The sequence below is a fragment of the Nuphar pumila genome, chromosome 12, assembly GCF_984573655.1.
Source record: "Nuphar pumila chromosome 12, dmNupPumi1.hap1.1, whole genome shotgun sequence".
NCBI lineage: Eukaryota > Viridiplantae > Streptophyta > Magnoliopsida > Nymphaeales > Nymphaeaceae > Nuphar > Nuphar pumila.
This window is the reverse complement of record NC_143260.1, coordinates 61,283,679-61,305,700: the sequence shown is the minus strand read 5'-3', so window position 1 is coordinate 61,305,700 and position 22,022 is coordinate 61,283,679. Positions and strand designations below refer to the sequence as shown.

General features: G+C 37.7%; 1 protein-coding gene across 4 annotated transcripts in view; it reads left to right on the top strand.

Annotated features, from left to right (window-relative positions):
• Nucleotides 1–22,022, top strand: part of LOC149820971 (putative inactive DNA (cytosine-5)-methyltransferase DRM3) — a 149,764-nt gene that overhangs the window by 95,593 nt on the left and 32,149 nt on the right. For all 4 annotated transcript variants that reach the window (XM_089982147.1, XM_089982144.1, XM_089982145.1 and 1 more), the window contains exon 9: nucleotides 1,163–1,265. In XM_089982147.1, coding sequence (XP_089838273.1) covers nucleotides 1,163–1,265 — 103 coding nt within the window. The remainder of the gene's footprint in view (nucleotides 1–1,162; nucleotides 1,266–22,022) is intronic.

Sequence of the window (22,022 nt, the reverse complement as noted above, 5' to 3'; positions counted from 1 at the left end):
CTTGGCATTGTCGCATTAATAAATGGCATTATCTTATGATGTGGTGGTTGTTAAAGGGTGACACTTTGTTGTGCCTCATTTTCCAATAGTTCTAGAGGTCATATATTCTTTGAAACGGTTCACTTAATGCTTGGGGTCTAGCATGTGTGTTCTTTATTTTTCTTTGGATTAAATTATTTGTCTCCCTTGAGGAAATCTGAAAATGAAGCTTCAACTGTGCTTGTTGCGGTGCACATATTGATAAATAACTGATATCATATCTCGGGTTAAGATATTACTTACTGATAAATATAATGATTAAACCTCCCATTGTTGTGGCTGAAATTGAGATAGGCACATTTTAGGAAGCCACTTGCACATTATTGCTTGATAACAATGTTCCTAAGCAGTAAGCATCATTTGATGCTACCACTTATTTACTGATCTAATCAATAGGGTGCTCAGTGGTGTTCTTATGGGAAGATCTTTATTTCAAGTTTTGGATCACAAACCCAGGTTGTTCCATGTCAACCTCTAAGAGTGCAACTGCATGTGTTATGATCATTTACACAGCCATGCTAAATATGAACTAGATCTTAGAGCTACCAAAAATTCTTTTGTAAGGCACTTGGCTAGCTCCTTCATGACTCTTACTTGAAAGGATACTTTCTGAACTCTGACTTATTGAAGCCATGGTATGGAAAAGCATTGCTTCATCTAGTTTCTGGAATTGCAGTATTATGTGATATTCCATAAAATGGCTAATCGAGAATGTGTATGTATGTCAATGTATTCCTTATTGAGAGAACCTGGTGGATGATATTTATCTTTTGAACTGCATATTATCCTTATTGAGGGAATCTGGTGGATGATATTTATCTTTTGATTTGTATAATATGTGTTCTCTCATCATCATGTTTATGTCACGCTAAAGCATTGACACATCTATTTACTGTAAAAATACATACTGCATATGCTTCTTTGGAACTAAGGTGGTTACTTGAGATGGTACGTCTATGTATCCTTGTATTGTTCATCAAGGAAATGGAGTGAATGACCTTTGTCTGCTCTTTATGAGCTCTCTCTCTCTCTCTCTTGCATGTGTGCAAGTTGTTATGGGAAACTAAATTTTGTTCTGCATGTATCTATGTAATCTGAAGTTTGTTTTTCGTTGTCTTACTAGGAAATTACTTCTGATGGTTTGTTTGAGACAATGGATAAGACAGTTCTTTTATTAGAAATGGGATTTTCAGAAGATGAAGTTTCTGCAGCAATTACAAATTTTGGTGAGTTTCTTCCTGTGCACAATGAAATAATTGCCACATTTATGTGCACAATATTTTTCTATTCTCTTTTGTAATACAATAGGTTAACTGTTGATCACATGTATTGGCTTTTGAGCTATGAATAAAACACAAATATAGATGTGCACACACAAATGACTTCACGTCCAAGCTTTAAAAAATTGTGCCATATATAGTATGTTTAAGTTGTCTCTCACACTTGTGATGTTTATGTGCTATGTTACCAATGTAATGAGATATGCGGAAAAACAAAGAGTGCGATAAGCACTTACAATGTCCACCAATGGACAAACAAAAGGGATGACAACCAAATCCACAAAGGGACAACACAACATAAAAATATAAATGTCTCTTATTGAAAAGAGAGAGAGCTCTCAAGTGTCAAGAATACAAGAGGGGTTCACCCCTATATATACACAAAAAAAGGAGAGTGAGGGGTGGCCTTATGGCCTTAAAAGAAGAGCCACATATGGGGCTCCCCATGGAGTCATTGGGAGGTCACAAATGTGACCGTTGGGGCCCCCATCGACTCCATGGTGGGGCCCCTTATGTGGGTAAAAAACAAAATAAAAAAGAAGAAACTAAAGTGCAAAAATAAATACAAAAGAAATGGAAAATAACAAGTACTCCTATCGGGTACTTGTGAAATGACTAAAATACCTCTATTGGGTATATTAGACAATATATATATAAATATATATGGATTACATGTATTTTAACACCCTCCCTCAAGCCTTACGGGGATATAACCGAAAGCTTGTTAAGGAGAAACAAAAAACGAGGAGCGACAAGGGCTTTAGTGACGAAGTCCGCCAACTGGTACTCGGATGTGACGTAAGGTAGTGCTATGGTTCCTCTTAGGTATTCATCACGTACGTAATGGCAGTCCATCTCGATGTGCTTAGTACGCTCATGGAAGGTGTGATTGCTTGCAATATAAATTGCACTTTTGTTGTCACAACACATCTTCGAAGGAGTAGAGATGACAATGCCCATATCACTGAGGAGACTTCTTAGTCACACAAGCTCCATGGTTGTTGTGGCCATAGCACGATATTCCGCTTTTGTTGAAGACAAAGATACTTTGTGCTGCTTCTTGCATCTCCAAGAAATCAGTCACCTAAGAAAACACAAAAACCCGTAGTTGAGACTTTGTCATTGGGATTTCCTCCCCAATCAACATCAGTATAAGCAATTAAATCAAGTGATGAAGAGGAGGAAAGAAAAACTCTCTTAGTTATGGTGTTTTTGATGTATCTGACGATCCTTAAGACTGCACTCATGTGCACGGTTGTAGGTGCATGTTGAAACTGACTGACAGATTGGACGACATGAGCTATGTCTGGCCAAGTGATGGATAAGTAGGTTAGAGACTCAACAAGTTGACGGTAGGGAGTAGGATCCTCGAGAGGTGTTCCATCTTCCAACCTTAACTTTGCATTGATGACTTCAGGGGTTTCTGTCTTCTTATCATCGGAGATACCAGACTTGGAACAAATGTCAGCGGGAAGTTTCATCTGAGAGAGAATGTACCCTCGAGGAGAGTACACTACTTCAATTTCTAAAAAATATCTTAAGAAACCAAGGTCAGACATGTCAAAATTTTCTTTTAAAACTTTCTTAATATCATTAATTCCTTGATCATCACAATGATCATATCATCAACATAAAGTAGTAGAATAACTACTGAAGACCCTGCACTTTTCACAAATAAAACAATGTCAGTATAGCATGAATGAAAATTCAAACTTGTCATTACATTACTAAATCTATCATGCCAAGCCTTTGGGGCTTGTTTCAAACCATATAATGCCTTTTTAAGTTTCAGGAATGCATTCTTTAACATCTAGTTGATAGATTGACTATTTTTTAACTGACGCAACAACGATAAGAGTCCTAACACTAGTCATCCTAGCTACGAGTGCGAAAGTTTCTTCATAGTCTATACCGTATTCTTGAGCGTATCCTTTTGCTACTAATCGGGCCTTATAACGTTCTAATGAACCATCACTTTTAGTTTTAATTTTGAAGACCCATCTACATCCAATCAATCTCTTTCCAGTGAGTAATAAAGTTATTTCCCAAGTTTTTGCCTTTTCAAGGGCACTAAGCTCTAAGTTCATGGCTTCAACCCATTGGGGGATGTTTTTGGCTTCATTATAATGTGAAGGTTCATGAAATGAGTGTAACGTTATTAGACACGCTCTATATCTTGGAGTTAGAGACTCATAGGAAACAAACCTATTAGGAGGATTGGAGATTCGGCCGGATCTCTTTAACGAGGTTTCTTCTATGTTGGAACCTTGAGAGTATTTTTCTAAGGCGCTCATTTGAGCTTGTTGACCACGCCTAACATAGGTTTGGATTGGTCTATCACTTTCATTTTCAACATTGTTGAGAGGAATATCCTCTAGATCATTCAACGACTCATTAGAGATTTCCTCTTCTTGAGGAGTCTCATCTTCTTGAGAGAAAAGATCAAATAAGAAAGCATATTTGCTTTCGTCAATATCTTTAGTTTTCACAAAACCATTTTCATTTTCCAAAAAGGTTACATATTTGGATACATAGAGTTTGTTATTTTTAAGGTCAAAACATCTAAAACCCTTTTGATTTTCTCCATATCCTAAGAAAACACATTCAATAGCTTTAAGAGATAATTTGTCTCTTTTATGTGTAAGGATAAAACATTTACACCCAAAAATTCTTAATCTATTGAAATTGGGTGTTCTTTCAAATAGTTTTTCATATGGAGATGTATTTTGTAAGGATGAAGATATCATTCTATTTATCAAGTAAGTTGAGGTTAAGGCGGCTCCGGCCAAAAAACTCTTTGGAATTTCCTTGGAAATAAGGAGTGTCCTAGTGGTTTTCATAATGTGCGTATGCTTTCTTTTGGCTAAACCATTTTGTTGAGGAGTCCTAGGACACGATTTTTGATGACAAATTCCATTTATTTCTAAATAAATTTGAAATTCATTTGATAGATATTCTCCACCCGAATCGGATCTAAGAGTAGAGATATTACTTGAAAATTGATTTTTGACTATCATGTGAAATTTCTTGAAGAAGTCAAAGACTTCAGATTTTAAATTGAGAAAGTAGATCCACACATACCTAGTGTAGTCATCAATGAAAGTAACGTAATAGGAGTATCCTCCTTTAGACATGACCGGAGAAGGACCCCAAACGTCCGAATGGAGTAACTCAAATGGTCTTTTGGACACAAAAGTTCGATTTGGAAAAGGAGTTGGTTTCATTTTGCCAAAAATACAATTCTTGCAAACAAAATGTTTCTCATTACAAAATTTCTTTCCAAATGGAAAGGAGTACATTTTTGAGAAACTTGGATGTCCAAGTCTTTGATGCTAAATTTTAATATTTTTATCTTGGACATGGTTACAAAAAGAGTTAGTGGAAAGTTTCAAGTTGCTCATGTAATAGAGATCTCCCCTCCTATGGCCTTGCCAAATCTGTTTCCCGGTCTGGAGATCCTGTGTAGAGTAATCCTTAGTTGAGAAGGAGATTTCACATCCATGATCACATATTTGAGCAACAGAGAGGAGCTTTAAATTAAGTTGAGGTACCACTCTCACGTTTGGCACAAAGAAATCTTTGGAAAAATTTAAAGTTCCAAAACTTTTTACTTGTAAAGATGTACCATCGGCAGTTGAAACATAGGAGTTTTTAGAGTTATTACACAAATCAGAAAGCTCATTTTCAAGAGGGGTCATATGAAAGAAAGCTCTAGAATCAAGGATCCAATAAGACATACCTGGAGGAGAGGAAGAAACTATGGCGGCACCCGAGGTTGATGGTATCTTGAGTAGAGTTTGTAGTGCTTTCGATAGTTGAGCAAGAGAAAAGGACTCCTTCCCTTTGATAGTTTCCTCCTTCTTTTGAGTAACTTCTTCAACGGAAGCAACCTTATTTTTAGGTGCTTCATTCAACTTAGGGCAATTAGGTCTTATATGACCCGGTTCTTGTCAATGATGGCAACTGGCTTTTCTATAGTTGCCATTATAATTATTTTGCCTCCCAAAGTGTGGAGGCTTATAGGCTTTCACATGGTTGCCGGGTTTAGATACGGCCAAAACGTCATCTCCTCCTTTAATCATGCCAAGACGAGTTTCTTCTTGGCATATTTCGGCTATGGCATCTTCCAAGGGAAGAGGCTTAGATTTATGAAGAAGGGAAGATCTAACTTGTTTATATTCGGGCCTAAGCCTATCTAGAAATTGGAAAAAGTGTTCTTTTTCCATTTGTTCTCTTCTTAGTTCCACATCCACACTAGAAACCCACTTTGGTTCTAGTAAAGATAGCTCATCCCATAAGGGTCTAAGAGTGCTAAAGTAATCCCTTACACTCATTTCTCCTTGCTTGATAGTCTGGATTTTTTCTTGGAGGAAGAATTGACGAGTAATGCCTTTTTGAGTGAACATACCTTTCATAAAGAACCATGCTTCATTAGCCATTCAAAATTTAGCAATGTTGGCGCAAATTTTGAGCACCACATTGTTCATGAACCAAGCAAGAATCTTCGCATGCTTACTTTCCCAATCTTCCACTTTAGATTGGTGATCTTTAATGACCTTCATGCAGGCATTTCCTTCAAGAGCTTTTTCTCGATCACCATCCATCCTGGTGAGTTGGAGTTGTGGTTTTGGAATGGTGCCCATAATGTATCTCCAAAGCTTTTTACCTTTGAGGTTGTTCTCCATGGCGGCGGCCCACATCATATAATTGGAGCCATTAAGCTTGAAGGAGAGATCAATCTTTTGTTCCCCTTCCATTTAATCTCTCACAAGAAGATAAACAAAGAGAGATACAAAAAGAAAAACAATATATAACTACTCAACTAGCTATATTAACAATCAAGAGCATAAACCTTGCTTTGATACCATGTAATGAGATATGCGGAAAAACAAAGAGTGCGATAAGCACTTACAATGTCCACCAATGGACAAACAAAAGGGATGACACCCAAATCCACAAAGGGACAACCCAACATAAAAATATAAATGTCTCTTATTGAAAAGAGAGAGAGCTCTCAAGTGTCAAGAATGCAAGAGGGGTTCACCCCTATATATACACAAAAAAGGAAAGTGAGGGGTGGCCTTAAAAGAAGAGCCACATAGGGGGCTCCCCATGGAGTCGTTGGGAGCTCCCAACGGTGACCGTTGGGGGCCCCATTGACTCCACGGTGGGGCCCCTTATGTGGGTAAAAAACAAAATAAAAAAGAAGAAAATAAAGTGCAAAAATAAATACAAAAGAAAGGGAAAATAACAAGTACCCCTATCGGGTACTTGTGAAATGACTAAAATACCCCTATTGGGTATATTAGACTATATATATATATATATATATATATATATATATATATATATATATATATATATATGGATTACATGTATTTTAACAACCAAGTGCATTGAAAATTGTCATTCTTTTTCAATCTCAAGTCTAAGCAGACAATTGAAGGAGCTCTAATTTTTTGGATTGCATCTGAGGCTACATCTTGAATGCTTCAGTTTTGTTTGGCAAAAAAAAAGTGAATTTGCCCAAGGAGCTTCACATGCAAAGATATATTGTGTAATAAAGAAAAACATCTAAATTATGATTTCTTGTTCATGTGCATCTGTGTTTTTGGATGTGTATACTACATTAGGTATGTTATGTTTACTTGTATTCGTTTCTAATGCTTATTTTGAAATTTACGTAAATTTCTTGGATATGCATTTCACTTGTATAGATGTACAACCCTTGCTTTAGGAAATAGTATGTTAAAATATGGTTGTGTATATATATACATTGTAAGAAAACAAAGGGTTTAATAATGAACCCATAAATGCACACTTAAGGTGCAAATACACAAACCCACTAAGGGGCAACCAAAAAGCACATAAAGTGCTAAACCCATAAACCCACAAACCCACAAAAGGGTTTAATCAAAAGGCTAAAATAATATTTCTTTATTATGAAAAATAGGGTAAAAACCCTTTTACAATGGAGCTAAAGCTCCTTCAAGTATATTCAAATACAAAGGAGAGGACCCCCTTTTATAGGGGTTACATTGAGGGCCTTGGAGGGGCTCCAATGTAGTCGTTGGAGCCCCTAACGGTCACAAATGTGACCGTTGGAGGGGTCCAACATCTACATTGCCCCCCCCTCCCCCCACATGGTGGTATAAATATCAAAAAAGAAAATAAGAAAAAAGGAAAAAATAAAAAAAAAATAAAAAGAAATAAAAAAGTACAATTATATTCCTAATGGAATATGCGTAAAATGAGAAATGACAAAAATACCCTTTTAGGGTATTACAAGAATATATATATATATATATGTATATGTATCTATATATACGTATATATATGCATACAAAAAGGATTATGGTTACATTTTAACACTCCCCTCAAACTTTGCGTGGGAAAACAAAAAGTTTGAAGAAATACAAGAGGAAGAATCTCAAGTCTTCAAGAGTCTTCAGTGAGGATGCAAATGTCTTCCTTCAATTGTCTTTAATGGTGATCATCCCAAAGCACCTTCTATGATCTATCAAAGGTACTTCTTTCATCTCATCTTTAGATCCTGTGAAACAAACCAAAGAGCTCCAAGTAAAAAATATCTTTGCATTTTAATCAAGTAGAATATTTCAAACAAGATGAACTAAGAAGCTATAACATTGATCAAGAGGAACATATGATTCATCAAGACAATGATGCAAAAGATATTCTACGAATTTCTATCTAGCACTATGTGAAAATATCATTAAGAAGATTAAACTCAAACACACTTTGATAAACTCACTATATTCTTAAGAAAAGATATATGCACAAAGGGACATGAAATACTCTTCTTAGTGAGCCAACACTAAAGAGCTTTAAAAGAAGCTTCCTGCAATAGAAATGTTTTCAAAGAGACAATGTTCATTCAAGAACTAATTCCTCCCAAAGGGATGTGCACAAGGGCCCATGAACGAAAGCATGTTTAATAAATCAATAATAAAGAGACAATTAATTTCATCAACAAAAGATGATTTTAATAATTTCTCACACTCAGAATGAAAAGAAATCAATGCCAACAAATGTCATGTATGAACTTGTAAGAACACACTCCAATCAAGTATAACACTTGATTGAATAAACCAAAACACTCACCCAGGAGTCAAGAACAAATGCTATTTTAACTAGAAAACCTCACACATTGAAGGATGAAATATTTGAAAAGTACAGAAGCCCACTAGAAGGCCAAACACCACAATCCCTTAATGTGTACAGAAGCCCACTAGAAGGCCAAACACCATAAACCCTTAATGTGTAAAATACACACATCCATTATAGTGTAAATGCCAAAAAGGTAAAATCAAGTGATTTCCAAATATGCATATTATCAATTATATAAACTTTTATCGACAAATATTTTTCTTTGCAAGTAGTAAGGAAAAACTCAGTTAGAAGGAAATCTCATATGATATATGCAAATAAAACCAAATTAAGAATGAAATTTTGCAAATTTCAACAATAGTTCATTCACTACAAGCAACCACCTCATTAGTCCTCCAAAACTCATAAATCAAATGTATAAGCTACTAGAACAAGAACATAAACATAATGCCACTAAAGGCCAAAGACACACACAAAGGTATTTATAAACACCTCTTGTCTACATATAATAATACTTGAAATGAGTGTATCAGCGACTAGAACAAGAGTACAAAAGCCAACCATGGGCTAAAATCACACATAAAAATGTGAATAAACATCTCTTGTCTACATATAATGACTAAATCAAGTATGTTCAGCTACTAGAACAAGAGTACAAAGCCAATCATGGGCTAAAACACACATAAAGGTGTGACAACACTTCTCTTGTCTAGATAAAATGACACTTGAAATGAGTGTATCAGCGACTAAAACAATGACACAAAAGCCAACCATGGGCTAACATCACACACAATGGTGTGAAACAACAAGCCTTGTCTACATATAATGACCCTCAAAACAAGTGTGTTCAGCTACTAGATCAAGAGAACAAAGTCAACAATGGGTAACAACACACACGGATGTGTGAACAATATTTCTTGTCTACATATGATGACACTTAGATAAGGAGCATAAAAAGGAGAAAACACTTGAGGTAAAAAAGCTTGTAATGGAAATACAATTAAAAAACATCAATTTTTCAATATACCTCGAAAGACTATGGTTTCAAACCTTAGACATTTATCATAGGTATATATAATTAAAAGCATCCATAAAATCAACGGCCAAAAAACAAACGCGTGACACACTCATAATCAGAAATCACATAACAAGCTATTTAGAGTCAAACTACAAGTTGACAATCTAAAATGACATAACACGAGGTGCACATAACTCACCTCAACAAACATCTCTGATATAACAATAATAAGGCCATAAAGTATTGATGCATCATATAACAACTTGTGATGGACAACATAAGAGTGCCATAAACGGCAAAGAATACTCTTTAAAAAACATTCTTTTGAATACACAATGCTTATGTGAAAGAACCATTTTTGGGATAATCAAGAGTAAAACCAAGCTTTAATATTCTTTGATTGTAATGAGATATGCGGAAACATAAAAAGTGCTATAATCACTTACAATGTCCTATAATGGACAAATAAAGGAGTCAATAGCCAAGTCCAATACATACACAAGCCTTGAGAAAGACACTAAAATATAAAAGCCTCTTTAAAGAGTATTCAAACAAGCACTAATGCTTTCACAAAAGATGTGCACGAAGGCACTCAAACTACACTTGAACAAATACGCACAAAGGCGTAAAATAATGCAAACATGCACAAAGGCATGTAATGAAAATATATTCGAAGAAAGAGGAGAGCTTGAGAATCTCAAGCTTTAATTATGCAATTATATGCTCAACAAGTGTAATTCAATGCAATAAAATGAGAACATATTACGGCCAACGTAGTCATCCGTTAATAGAAGTGATACAATCAAGAGATTTGGAAATCTTATGTGAAAAAAAATACAAGCAAACAAGTTTATAAACTTGCACCATTTAGAAGAAAATCCAAACTAATGAAATCTTTTATACCAAAAGATCTTATTATGCACTAAACACAATATAAAATTTTAAATAATGCATACTAAGATTCTATATAATGTGAGAAGTTCTTTTAAAAGATCTTTCTTAGTGAACACAATGGTTCATACAACATACTTACCACAATTTTTTTTCAAGATTCTTTAAATAAACCAAAAACATTGAAGGACCTTTAAAATCCTTCTTTTCACAAGGATCACGGAATTCTCACAAATAGTTATCATTAACAAGAACCACTTAGGTTCATACAAAAAAGAAAGACAAAGACTTAATTCAAATGTGAGAAATTCATATTCAAGAATTACCAAATTGATATATCAATTTTTTCGCAGAAAGTGCACTAAGACACATAAACAAGAGAGAACCTGTAACGCCCCAAAATCGTGGACTTGAAACCTTTTATGAAAAAGGTTGAAAGCTTTGAAATCAATCATTTATCAGAGTTTAAAAACAGAAGTTCAGCGGAAGATCATGTTCAAAACAAGTCCCTAGACCTTGGGCACATTACAACCAAAAGCAGATTCCCCCTTACAAACCGATTTGCAGTTCAAATACATATTTTATTGAAATGAAAATAAGAACCACATTTTGGTAATATAGTTTTAGAAATGCAGAGTTAAAATCAGGAGAGATGCTTTCAAGAAACCTCATACCACATCCATCAAAAGTATCCCCAGGAGTGCAACGTCAGGAAAGGGCATTGCCTTGAATGCATCGCGTCATCGTGCCATCGCAAGCTGTCTCAACCTGTTCACCACCTGCCCATGAAAATGGGTCAGTCTCACAACAGACTAGTAGGGATGCAAAGGACAAGAAAGAGCAAAGGCTACAATAAGCAAGATAAACGCCAGCTCAAGCAGGAACAAGCAAGACTAGCAGATCTAACCAAATGTGCTGTGGAGTAAGCAAAACTCTAGTAAAGCAAACAGCTACACAAAAGAGCAGGAAGGATCAGAGTGCTAAACAAACAACTATAGCAGTCCCACAGATATAATAGGTGAAGAGTAACTAACTCTATTCACCAGTCAAGCAAAGCAATTGCATAAGACAGATATTCATAACAATAATACATATACAAGTACCATTGGATGGCTCAGTCCATCGGCAAGTAACAACATTAATCGTAAGGCCCATGCTATTGCATCATAAGCAATACATAAGCTACACAGGATAAGCAATCAACTAGTATGAGAAGCTAGTTATTACTAAGCAAGGAACTGCGTAAGCAGTTTAACCAACAAGGGTAACGCCTCGACAGGCGTACCTAGCTCAACGAGTAGTATACCGAACTACCGAGCTAACAAGCAAGCAAACAACGCAACGTCACAACATGCATATCTCATGATCATGTGTATAAGTTATATCTTGTCTCATTACTGAGCAGGCCGTTGTGGGTACGCACAAGGCAAAACGTAGAAACAACCGAGATCGATTCGGGGGTCCATTATGCTATGTATTTTATTATACCCCGAATGACTGACTGAGTCCGCTTCCTAAGGGGACGGTCTGTGACCAAGAGAGTAAATCCCCAAAGGCAAACAAAGGCCCAATGGATGCGCATTCGTACTTCTGCAGAAGTGGCTCAAAGGATTTCCCCTAACCTCCGATGACTGGGGAAGGTCGGATCTTTGCCCGAGATTGCCATATATGACTGTCCATCGGAGTTTTGTACTATCCATCCTCTCTCTTGATGAACCGTCCCGAATGAGCACGACGGAGGGTTTCTTAACCGCCGTCCCATTCTCTGGTCTTTCAACCCAATCGAGCATCTTGCTTGTGAAGGCGCATGATTATTATTTAGGTGAGTTATACGCGCTATTGCGCGTTCGAGGCATGCACACAATTCATATCCTACTCACCGCAGTACGCATCGTACCTATTCAAATGTATAATCACGATGAAAGGGGGTCAATCCCTAGTGAGGGCAGAAACATCACTCTTGTGATCTCAAACACATGCCATTGCATGTTCGAGGCAGACATAAACCTCTCATCCTACTCATCGTAGTACGCAACGTACCTGTTCAAAAGTACAACCACGATGAGAGGGTTATGGATCTCTCGTAGGAAATCCCAATGCTTCTGCTTTATAGAAGCCTACAGTGAACTCATTCCAGTTCCAACTGATCGTGCTCGGGTTCTTTAGACAATCGCGAGCAACCTGCCTATTAGGCGAAAACAATATAACAGGATTAGCTCAATGTGTCAATACACACTTAGAGATTTACTATAGACCTTTCGTCCTGCTCTTCGTAGTCCAAACATATCGTACGTGACTAAGGGTACAACTACTAGAGGAGGAAACATGGATCCCTCGTAAGAGATCCAACAATACCTTCACGAAGGAAGGCGCTACAAACATGGTTGAACCAGAAAGCCTAGAAACTAGGTCTCACATCAAAGGTGAGGTAACGCCGATCTAGTGATGGCGCAAGTACCTCGAAAGGATTCTCGTCTTACTCATGCACAGGCTCCTAAACATGGTTATCTGAGTCGTATCGGATAGGCGAACTGAGGTTGTAACACATCTATCCCAAATACATCGATTTGGGAGGTTCAGCCGCTACCTCTGCTATACAAGCTATACATCTTAAAAATAGGTTTGCACCAAAGACAATGTCTTTGGAGAACCGAAGTGCATAAGTGTGTGTCGTGGCTTGTAAGACAAGTGAAACGATATACACTATATATTCGAAGCTGCACTCAGGGAGTGCAAGCTGACAAGAGGCAAACTCATGCACATACTAATACAAAGGCAAAATGAGGGGCAAAACTCGTTGAGAGGAGATGCACCGCGAGGGTAGAACGCTAAAGCTCCACACGAGGTATGAGATCATACCTCGATCATCGTAATGCACAAGCAGGCAACTACGCAAGCAACTCGTGAGGTATGAGATCCTATACTGACTACGCAAGTGTAAAGGACGACTCACGAGGCATGGGGTTGCACCTCGATAACGATAAGCGTAAGCAAGAGAGAAAGCATACGACAGAGATAAGAATACATGCATGAGCAAGGCAACAAGGTAAGGACGAACACAAGCAAAAGGCAAGTGCAAGAGCAAGCACGACAGTACAAGAAAGTAAAGCACGAAGAGTAAAGCGAGAAGCAAAGGCCATGGCGCATAAAGCGCGGGGCAACAAGTAATTGCAGGAAGTAAGGTGCAAGAACGTAAAGGAGGACCAGGCATCCTGGAGAACAAGGCAAACATAAACAAGCAAATGCCAGGGCGCAAAGCGCGGGGCAGCAAGAAAGTAAAGTGCGGGAAAGTAAAGAGGACAAGGATCGCGAAACCGCGTCCTTGAATTAAAAGACATGAAATGTAAAGACATAAATGGAAAGCCTAGGCACATATAGCGCGACGGCGACAGAAAGGAAAGTGCAGGAAAATAAAGAGGACAAGGATCGCGAAAACGCGTCCTTGAAGGTAAAGACATACGTATATACATTATACGTATACATATATCGCCCTCTTTTAGTTATCTTTCTTATTTAAACATTTGTCATTTCATTGTCCTTTCACGCAAGAATCCCCTACCTTAAGGGGTTGCAGGTCCTCGTACGCATGCAGCATAGGCAAGCAAGAGCTCAAGCCACAAAGGGCGAGCTGGATCCACCGTTCAACCTGGAGAGCTTAGAACGTTAGCATATGCCGAAAATAAACAAGCAACAAGGCAGCAAGGCCTCCCTGCCTGCAGGAGGCAGAAGCAGAAACTCTGCATCTTGCAGACAGGGGTGCCAGAGGCAGGGGCCTCAACCCTGCTTGGCAACAGCAGCAGAGGCAGGGAGCAGGAGCTCCCTGTCTGCTAGCACAAGAAAAGGCAGGGGAGGGAGCAGAAGCTCCCTACCACACCTGCCACAACAAGGCAGCAAAAACAAGGCAAGGGGGCAAAGCCCCTTGTCGAAGAACAAACACCAAAATGCAGGGGGCAAGCCCCTGCCTGAAAACAGGAAAGCAGGGGGGCTTCACCCCCTGCTGGCACAACGCAGGAGGCAGGGGGGCCTCGCCCCCTGCCGGCACAATGCAAGAGGCAGGGGGACAGAACCCCCTGCCGAGGAGCAACAGAGGGTGCAGGGGGCTCCGCCCCCTGTAGGGGAAACAACAGAAGAGCAGGGGGCTTCAACCCCTACTGAGGAAAAACAGAAGGCAGGGGGGCCCTCGCCCCTTGCCGGCAAACAAAAGAAGACAGTGGGCGAAGCCCGCTGCCGAGAAGCAACACAAAGGCAGGGGGACCTCGCCCCCTACCGAGAGCCAACAAAAGAGCAGGGGGGGCTCAGTTCCCCTGCTGACCCACTACAAAAGGCAGGGGGGGTAACCCCCTGCCGACAAGAAGCGACAGGGGGCTCAGCCCCCCTGTCGACCAACAACAAAGAGACAGGGGGGTAACCCCCTGCCAAAACAAGAGGCGACAGGGGGCTCGGCCCCCCTGTCGACCAACAACAAAGAGGCAAGGGGGGGGGGGGTAACCCCCTGCCAAAACAAGAGGCGACAGGGGGCTCAGCCCCTCTGTCAACCAACAGCAAACAGGGAGAGTGACAGGGGGCTCAGCCCCCTTGTCGACCTACCCTGCACAAAGGAGGAGAGGGGAGGGTTATACCTCCGAAAAATCGCAGCAAACGGGGCCGATGGAGTCTGGAAGGTCGCCAGCACAGGCTCTAAGGAGAATGAGGAAGGCGGTGGCGACGAACGGTGGCGGCTGCAACACCCCGAACGGAAGCAGAGGCTGACGGCGCGCTCGGGGTCCCTGGCGCAGCCTCTAACGAAGGGGGGGTAGAGAGGGGCGGCCGATGGAAAGGAACCCTCGCTCGAAGGGTGAGAGGCGAAGAGGAGACAACAAGGGGAAAAGGGTGGCCGGCAAGGCTCGAAGGTCGCCGGCGCACGGGGGCCGCTGTGGGCCTCGATCGCCGGCTATCAGAGGCCACCACGAGGAAAACTGGGTCGCCGGAACTCGGAAGGGAGGCGGCCAGACGGAATCGCTCGCATCGTCAGGAGGCCGACAACGAGGATCGCCGGTCGGAGCTGCTCGCCGACGTCTCCGATCGCCGGCGACAACAAGAGGGAGACAAAGCAGATGAGAGAGAGAAGGGGCGAGGGTTTTTGAACCCTTGCCCGAGACACCTGCATCTTTTTAAAAGACGCAGGTTCTCGAGAGTTCGAGAACCCGGGTCCGACAAGCCCAGACCCGACACGTGTCCGACACGTGCAGGGCACGTGTCTGACACGAGTCTGACACGATTTTTTTTTTCACGGTCTTTACAGAACCTCTAAACAAATTAGGTTTCATATGAGAGTCAAGAGTATTAAGCAAAGACCAATAATATTCATTTAGCAAGAAAACATATAATTTTATAAGTTAACTTATAAGTTAATCACGAAACAACTATGCAAAAAATCATCAATCTTGCATAATTGAAGACAATTTTGAAAAACATCACTATATAAAGGATTCTTCATAAATTACTATTATATGTGATGGGTAATCGATGAAGTGTAGAGAAGTATGTGAATTATCACAATCCTTCGTATACTAAAAAATTTCAATCTCAACCCAACTTTCTTTAAGAGCTTCTTCTTACACATATAAACTAATTTTATCACAACCATGTATGTTCATTCATGCAAACATCTCTATATATAAAAAATGTTTGTGTATAAACACAATGCTAACAACCAAGAAGTGTGCACAAAGGCACAAGGAGAACTCTCACAAGTGCACAAAGGCACGAATACACATGCACAAAGACATGAAAAATATGAACTTCAAGCTTTTAATACTTGAAAAAACTCCTAAAGCCATACACGAGTTCAAATAGGATTGACATCAAATTTAAAAAAATATGATATATAACCCATTTTGAGCAATCATATATCTAGAAAAACAAGTTTACCAATTTTTAAAAGAAAATATTTTAGAACATGCGAACAAGTGAAATGTGATATGTGAAAAGTAAGGGTTCTCAAGTACCACAAACACTAAATGTGCAAAACATAATGATAATGAAAGCACATGCAAGAAAATAATTTCATAATGTATAATAATTTAAGAAAAGGGATACATACCGAAAAACTTCAAGAAAGAGAAGAAAAACAATGAATACTTCACCATTCATTGAAGATACTTCACCATTCTTTAAGGTTTCTTGAGTGAGACGCTTTCTGATGCTCTGAGAGACAACCCGATCACGATCTCGCTTTGATACCATTTAAGAAAACAAATGGTTCGATAATGAACCCATAAATGCACACTTAAGGTGCAAATACACAAACCCACTAAGGGGCAACCAAAAAGCACATAAAGTGCTAAACCCATAAACCCACAAAGGGGTTAAGCCAAAAAGCTAAAAGAATATTTCTTTATTATGAAAAATAGGGTAAAAACCATTTTACAATGGAGCTAAAGCTCCCTCAAGTATATTCAAATACAAAGGAGAGGACCCCCTTTTATAGGGGTTACATTGAGGGCCTTGGAGGGGCTCCAATGTAGTCGTTGGAGCCCCTCCAACAGTCACAAATGTGACCGTTGGAGGGGTCCAACATCTACATTGGCCCCTCAAGGTGGTACGAATATCAAAAAAGAAAATAAGAAAGAAAGGAAAAAATAAAAAGAAAAAGAAATAAAAAAGTATAATCATATTCCTAATAGAATATGCATAAAATGAGAAATGACAAAAATACCCTTTTAGGGTATTACAAGAATATATATATATATAGATACATATACATATATGTATATATATATATATAGATACATATACATATATGCATACAAAAAGGATTATTGTTACATTTTAAGATATATATATATATATATATATTTATCTTGTAATAGGAAATACCTTCTAGGGTTATTTTGGTAATTATACCATATAATAGGGTCTGCCCATCAGGGGCAGCATTAATATTTTTTCAATTTCTTTGTTTTTCTTATTTTTATCCTTTTAAATCTTGTTGAGGGCATTATGGTAAAAATACCATAAAGTCGTTGGTAAATAAGGACATCTTGTCCCCTTATTTCTCATGTAATGCTCAATGCATATTTTGTGCATTTTGAATAAGATTTAAATATTCATTTTATTGTGTGTGTGCTCTCTTATTGGCCCTTGTGATTGTGCCCATTTGTGGCTTGTGTTTGTGCCTCTTGAAAGGTGTGTGGGCCCACATTCTACTTCATTACACAATCCAATATTTAGTTGAGATATTATCTTTATGAGTCAAATAGAAAATATTATACGCATTTATTAGTTGTAAATGTATAATTCATGCCACTGTTTAGATGGAAGTGAGTGAAATGAAATAAAGTGCACACAAATACAAAGGCCACTAAGGGCAAAGCGCACATGCCACTAAAGGCAAAATACAAAAGCCACTAAAGGTATACACAAGAGCACACAATATAAAATAACTAATTTTATTAACCCAAATGCTTAAGAAATACACAACATATAGGCTATGTCACATGGGTGCGGGTGCGGGGGTGCGACACTTTAAAAAACCTTGGGTGCGGGGGTGCGACAGGGGCATAAATGTAAATATATATATATATATAATTTTGAAGTTTTAACAGTTAACATTTAACGGTTAACATTGTCATAATATCATTCATCATGCATGCAATATATCAACCTAAATATCAATCAAATAAGTAAAGCAATTACATAAATCAACCTAAATATCAATTAAATAAGTAAAGCAGAAAAAAACTAAATTACATACCAAAGTATATCCTGATGAAATAATGGATCTTAAAATTTTCTTCTTCATCATCAAATGCATCATTAGAAGAAATACTGGGCTCAGCTAAATCCATGTTTGTTATGTTGAAATCATGCTCTCCCTCGAAGTCACACTCTTTTGGGTTCACATCCCAAAATTTGGATGTTCCTTGTCTGCGTTAGAAACCTAATTTGAAAATGTTAAATACAATACAAGTATATTTAAATGAAAAACTAAGAAATAATCAAACAACTAAGAGAGCAAATTAGTACCTGTATTCATCATTGGTTCGTGAAAGTAATCGAAGATTTGAATGAACATATACTAAATCCTCTGCACGCTTACTGATGAGTTTGTTTCTCTTCATGTTGTGGATTTGAGAATATGTGCTCCAATTTCTTTAACAAGATGAACTAGCAGGCTGCGATAACAATCTTAATGCAAGACGTTGGAGAAGAGGTGTTTCTGATCCAAATGTTGACCACCATGTGATAGGATCTATATTATCCTCTTCTCTCGGGAATAATGCCTGTCCATATAATCTCGAAGATAAAAATTTTTCAAACTCTTGTGTGACTTGATGTAGAAGATATGCTTCTGGAAAGTCTTGTCATACACATATTTCTATGTCTTGATAACTCTGAGTCTAAATTTGGAGGGACACGACTAATACCACCAGCCCGCCACTTATTTGCATAATATTTTGGATTAAGAGAATATGCCATGCAATACAAAGGAGTGTTGTTCTTATCCCATCTTCTGACTAAAATTGAATGAATATGATTAAAAAATTCTGAATCATCCAATGCAGGATTTTTTTCTTCATGCTTGAAAATTATAGCTTGTATTTTTTTAATCATATTATCCCACATTTCATAAACTCCATGAAGCATGGGCTCATCCTTATCAACTTCTCTTAACATTTCCCAAATAGGTTGTGTAAATTGAAGGAAGTATACCTCTTTGTCCCAAAACTTATCATCAAGAATGAATTTTTTTTATTTCTTGAGCTTTGATATCATCATCAACACGATAGAATGTCCAATTTTCATCAGTCACCATGTTAATCAAAGCATTCTTCACTCTTTTAATCCTCTTCACCATCACAATGATGGACCCAAAACGTGTTTCAACGACCTTCAACAATTTCAGGTCAGAATGCCCTTAAAATGATCCTGGGTGCGGCACCTGCTTTGCCGTGTCCTTGTGACTTAGCATATAGGAGAAGAGAGGGAAAGTACTAGCAGTTAGGCATGCTTAACAACTAGATCTCAACAACTATAACAAAAAAATATAATATATATATTGTATAATATACATTATATATATATATATTACATAATATACATATTGTATAATATATATTATATGTATATTACATAATATACATTATATGTATATTACATAATATACATATAAAATACAATAGAAAATAAAATACATATTTGTCCAAAAATACATTCTAAAAAAAGAATATATATAATATAATACAAAGCATAACAATATATATTTAACACCTCTCTCAAACTGACAACGAAATGACCAAAAGTTTGCCAAGGAGAACATAAAAACACGACAAAGGCAACACTTTGGTGAATAAGTCGGCAAGTTGAAACTCTGTTATCACATATGAAAGCTCTATGGTTTCTTTAAGGATTTCCTCTAGTGCGTAGTGACAATCCATCCCTATATGCTTTGTGTGCTCATGAAATGAGTGGTTGCTCTCAATGTAATGAGACTTTTGTTATCACAACATATCTTCAATGAAGTAGAGATGCTGATGCCCATATCCTTCAATATACTTTTTAGTCAAAATGGTTTTAAAACCCGTGACTCGGAACTCGACTCGTTCTTTATTGACTCGTGACTCGGCGGGTCAACTCGGTGACTCGGACCGGGTTTTGTTAACTTTTGATTTTAAAAGAAAAACAATATATAAATTATCATTTAAACATATAAAAGTTTGTAGAATGACTTAATTACTAGTGTAATTGATTAATAAGTAAAATAACATCAAGTAAAACTATATCTAACTTATAATTACTCATCTAATAGCAAGAAATCGAACAACCAAGCAAAACAATAATTCAATATTTCAATAGAAACAAGCCCTAAAGTAAAGTTAAGTTAAAAACTTACAAGAGTAAGAGTAAAAACTAAAGTAAAGATAATCATACTTGAGCAATCTGCCAATGTATCTCAGCAATAACCATATTAGTGTTAAAATGTATCTCCTAAAATCATTATTGTAAATATAAATATATATATTTATATACATAGAGATACATATACATATAATATATTATATGTACATATATCTCTCTCTATATATAAATATATATTTATATACCTTTTTATTTTTTACCCGAAAAGGGTATTCTTGTAATTTCCTATCTTGCGCATATTCCATTTGGAATATGTTGTATTTTTCTTATTTATTTTTTGTAATTCTTTTTTTACTTTTTTATTCCTTTTATTTTTATTATTTAAAGTGCATTGGGGGTCCCCCAACGATCACATGGGGGCTCCCCAACGACTCCTTTGGGAGCCCCCTCTTTGCACCTTTTGGCACTTGTATAAATAGGGGTGTCCCCCCTTTGTAATACCTAAGCTTGAGAGTCTCAAGCATTTGTTCCTTTTATCAAATACATGCATTATTGAATGTTTGCTACTTTTACGCTTTGTGCGTATTTTGTTCAAGTGTTGTGAGGGTGTTTTCGTACACTTCTTTTATAAAGTATTTATGCTTGTATGCGTATTGTCTCTTCATAGACAATTTTACATGGTATCAGAGCTTGGTTGGTGATAGAGGATTGTGGTATCCTCTTATTTTCAATTGCCTCGAAAAGCATGCCTTCGGATCTTTGGAGGTTGAAGTGGTGGATCTTGCTTCTCAAATATTTTAGAAGAATCTTGCACAAGCTAGCATTTGGAATATTGTGTTGGTATGCCATTTCTCCCTTTCTCTCTACTTCATAATGGGCGAAAAAGAGTCACACTTTACTCTTGGCTTCAAATTAAATGGTTGTAATTATCATATTTGGGCCGGAAACATGGAACCCAAAATAACCGTGGTAAACAGAAGTGAGATCAAGATTCTTGAAGGAGAAGAAAGGGTTAGAGCTCTTGAAGAGTATTCTAAGAAGCACGATGAGTGAGAAATGAAGAATTTTAAGATTCTTTCTTGGTTCTTTTCATCCGTTGAAACTAAGATTAATGCCAACATTATTAAGTTCAAAAAGGCATCAGAAGCTTGGCATTATCTTCAGAAAATGTATACATCGAGGGACCTATCTCATAAGTATTATCTTCAAAAGAAGGCTCTCTCTCTTACTCAAGGTGAAATGACTATTAGGGAATATTTTGCCGATCTTTCATCGATTTGGGATGAGCTTGCCATGCTTGAACCAAAATGGAGTGGAGAAGCAATTGAATTCCGTCACAAGCAACTTGAAGAAGATTGGTTCTTCAATTTTTTGAATGGGCTAAGGCCCGAATTTGAGCAAATAAGGTCTTCTCTTCTATCCTCTTTTACTCCTCACCAAATTAAGTAGTGTGGAGACTTGTATGAGTTTATGTAAACAAGGATCAAGTGTTCTTGTGGTTCCTTGTAATCATGAAGAAAGTAATGAGGTCAATGCCGTATTAAGACCCGGGAACAATGTAAGAACCTATCGTCCCCCTCATTTTAAACCACAAAATCAAGGTGAAAATGGTGGGCCAAGAGGAAAAATGAACTATAGCAAAATTATTTGTCATTTTTGTAAAGAACCCGAACATATCAAACCCATATGTCCCAAATGGAAAAAGCTTCTCACAATGACTACCACCGGTGTACCACAAAAGGAGGAGGCATCATCAAGTGAGTCACTCTCTTTAAATCAAATAGTGGAAGCCCTTCAACCTCTACTCAAGGGAGCTACTTCCGGTG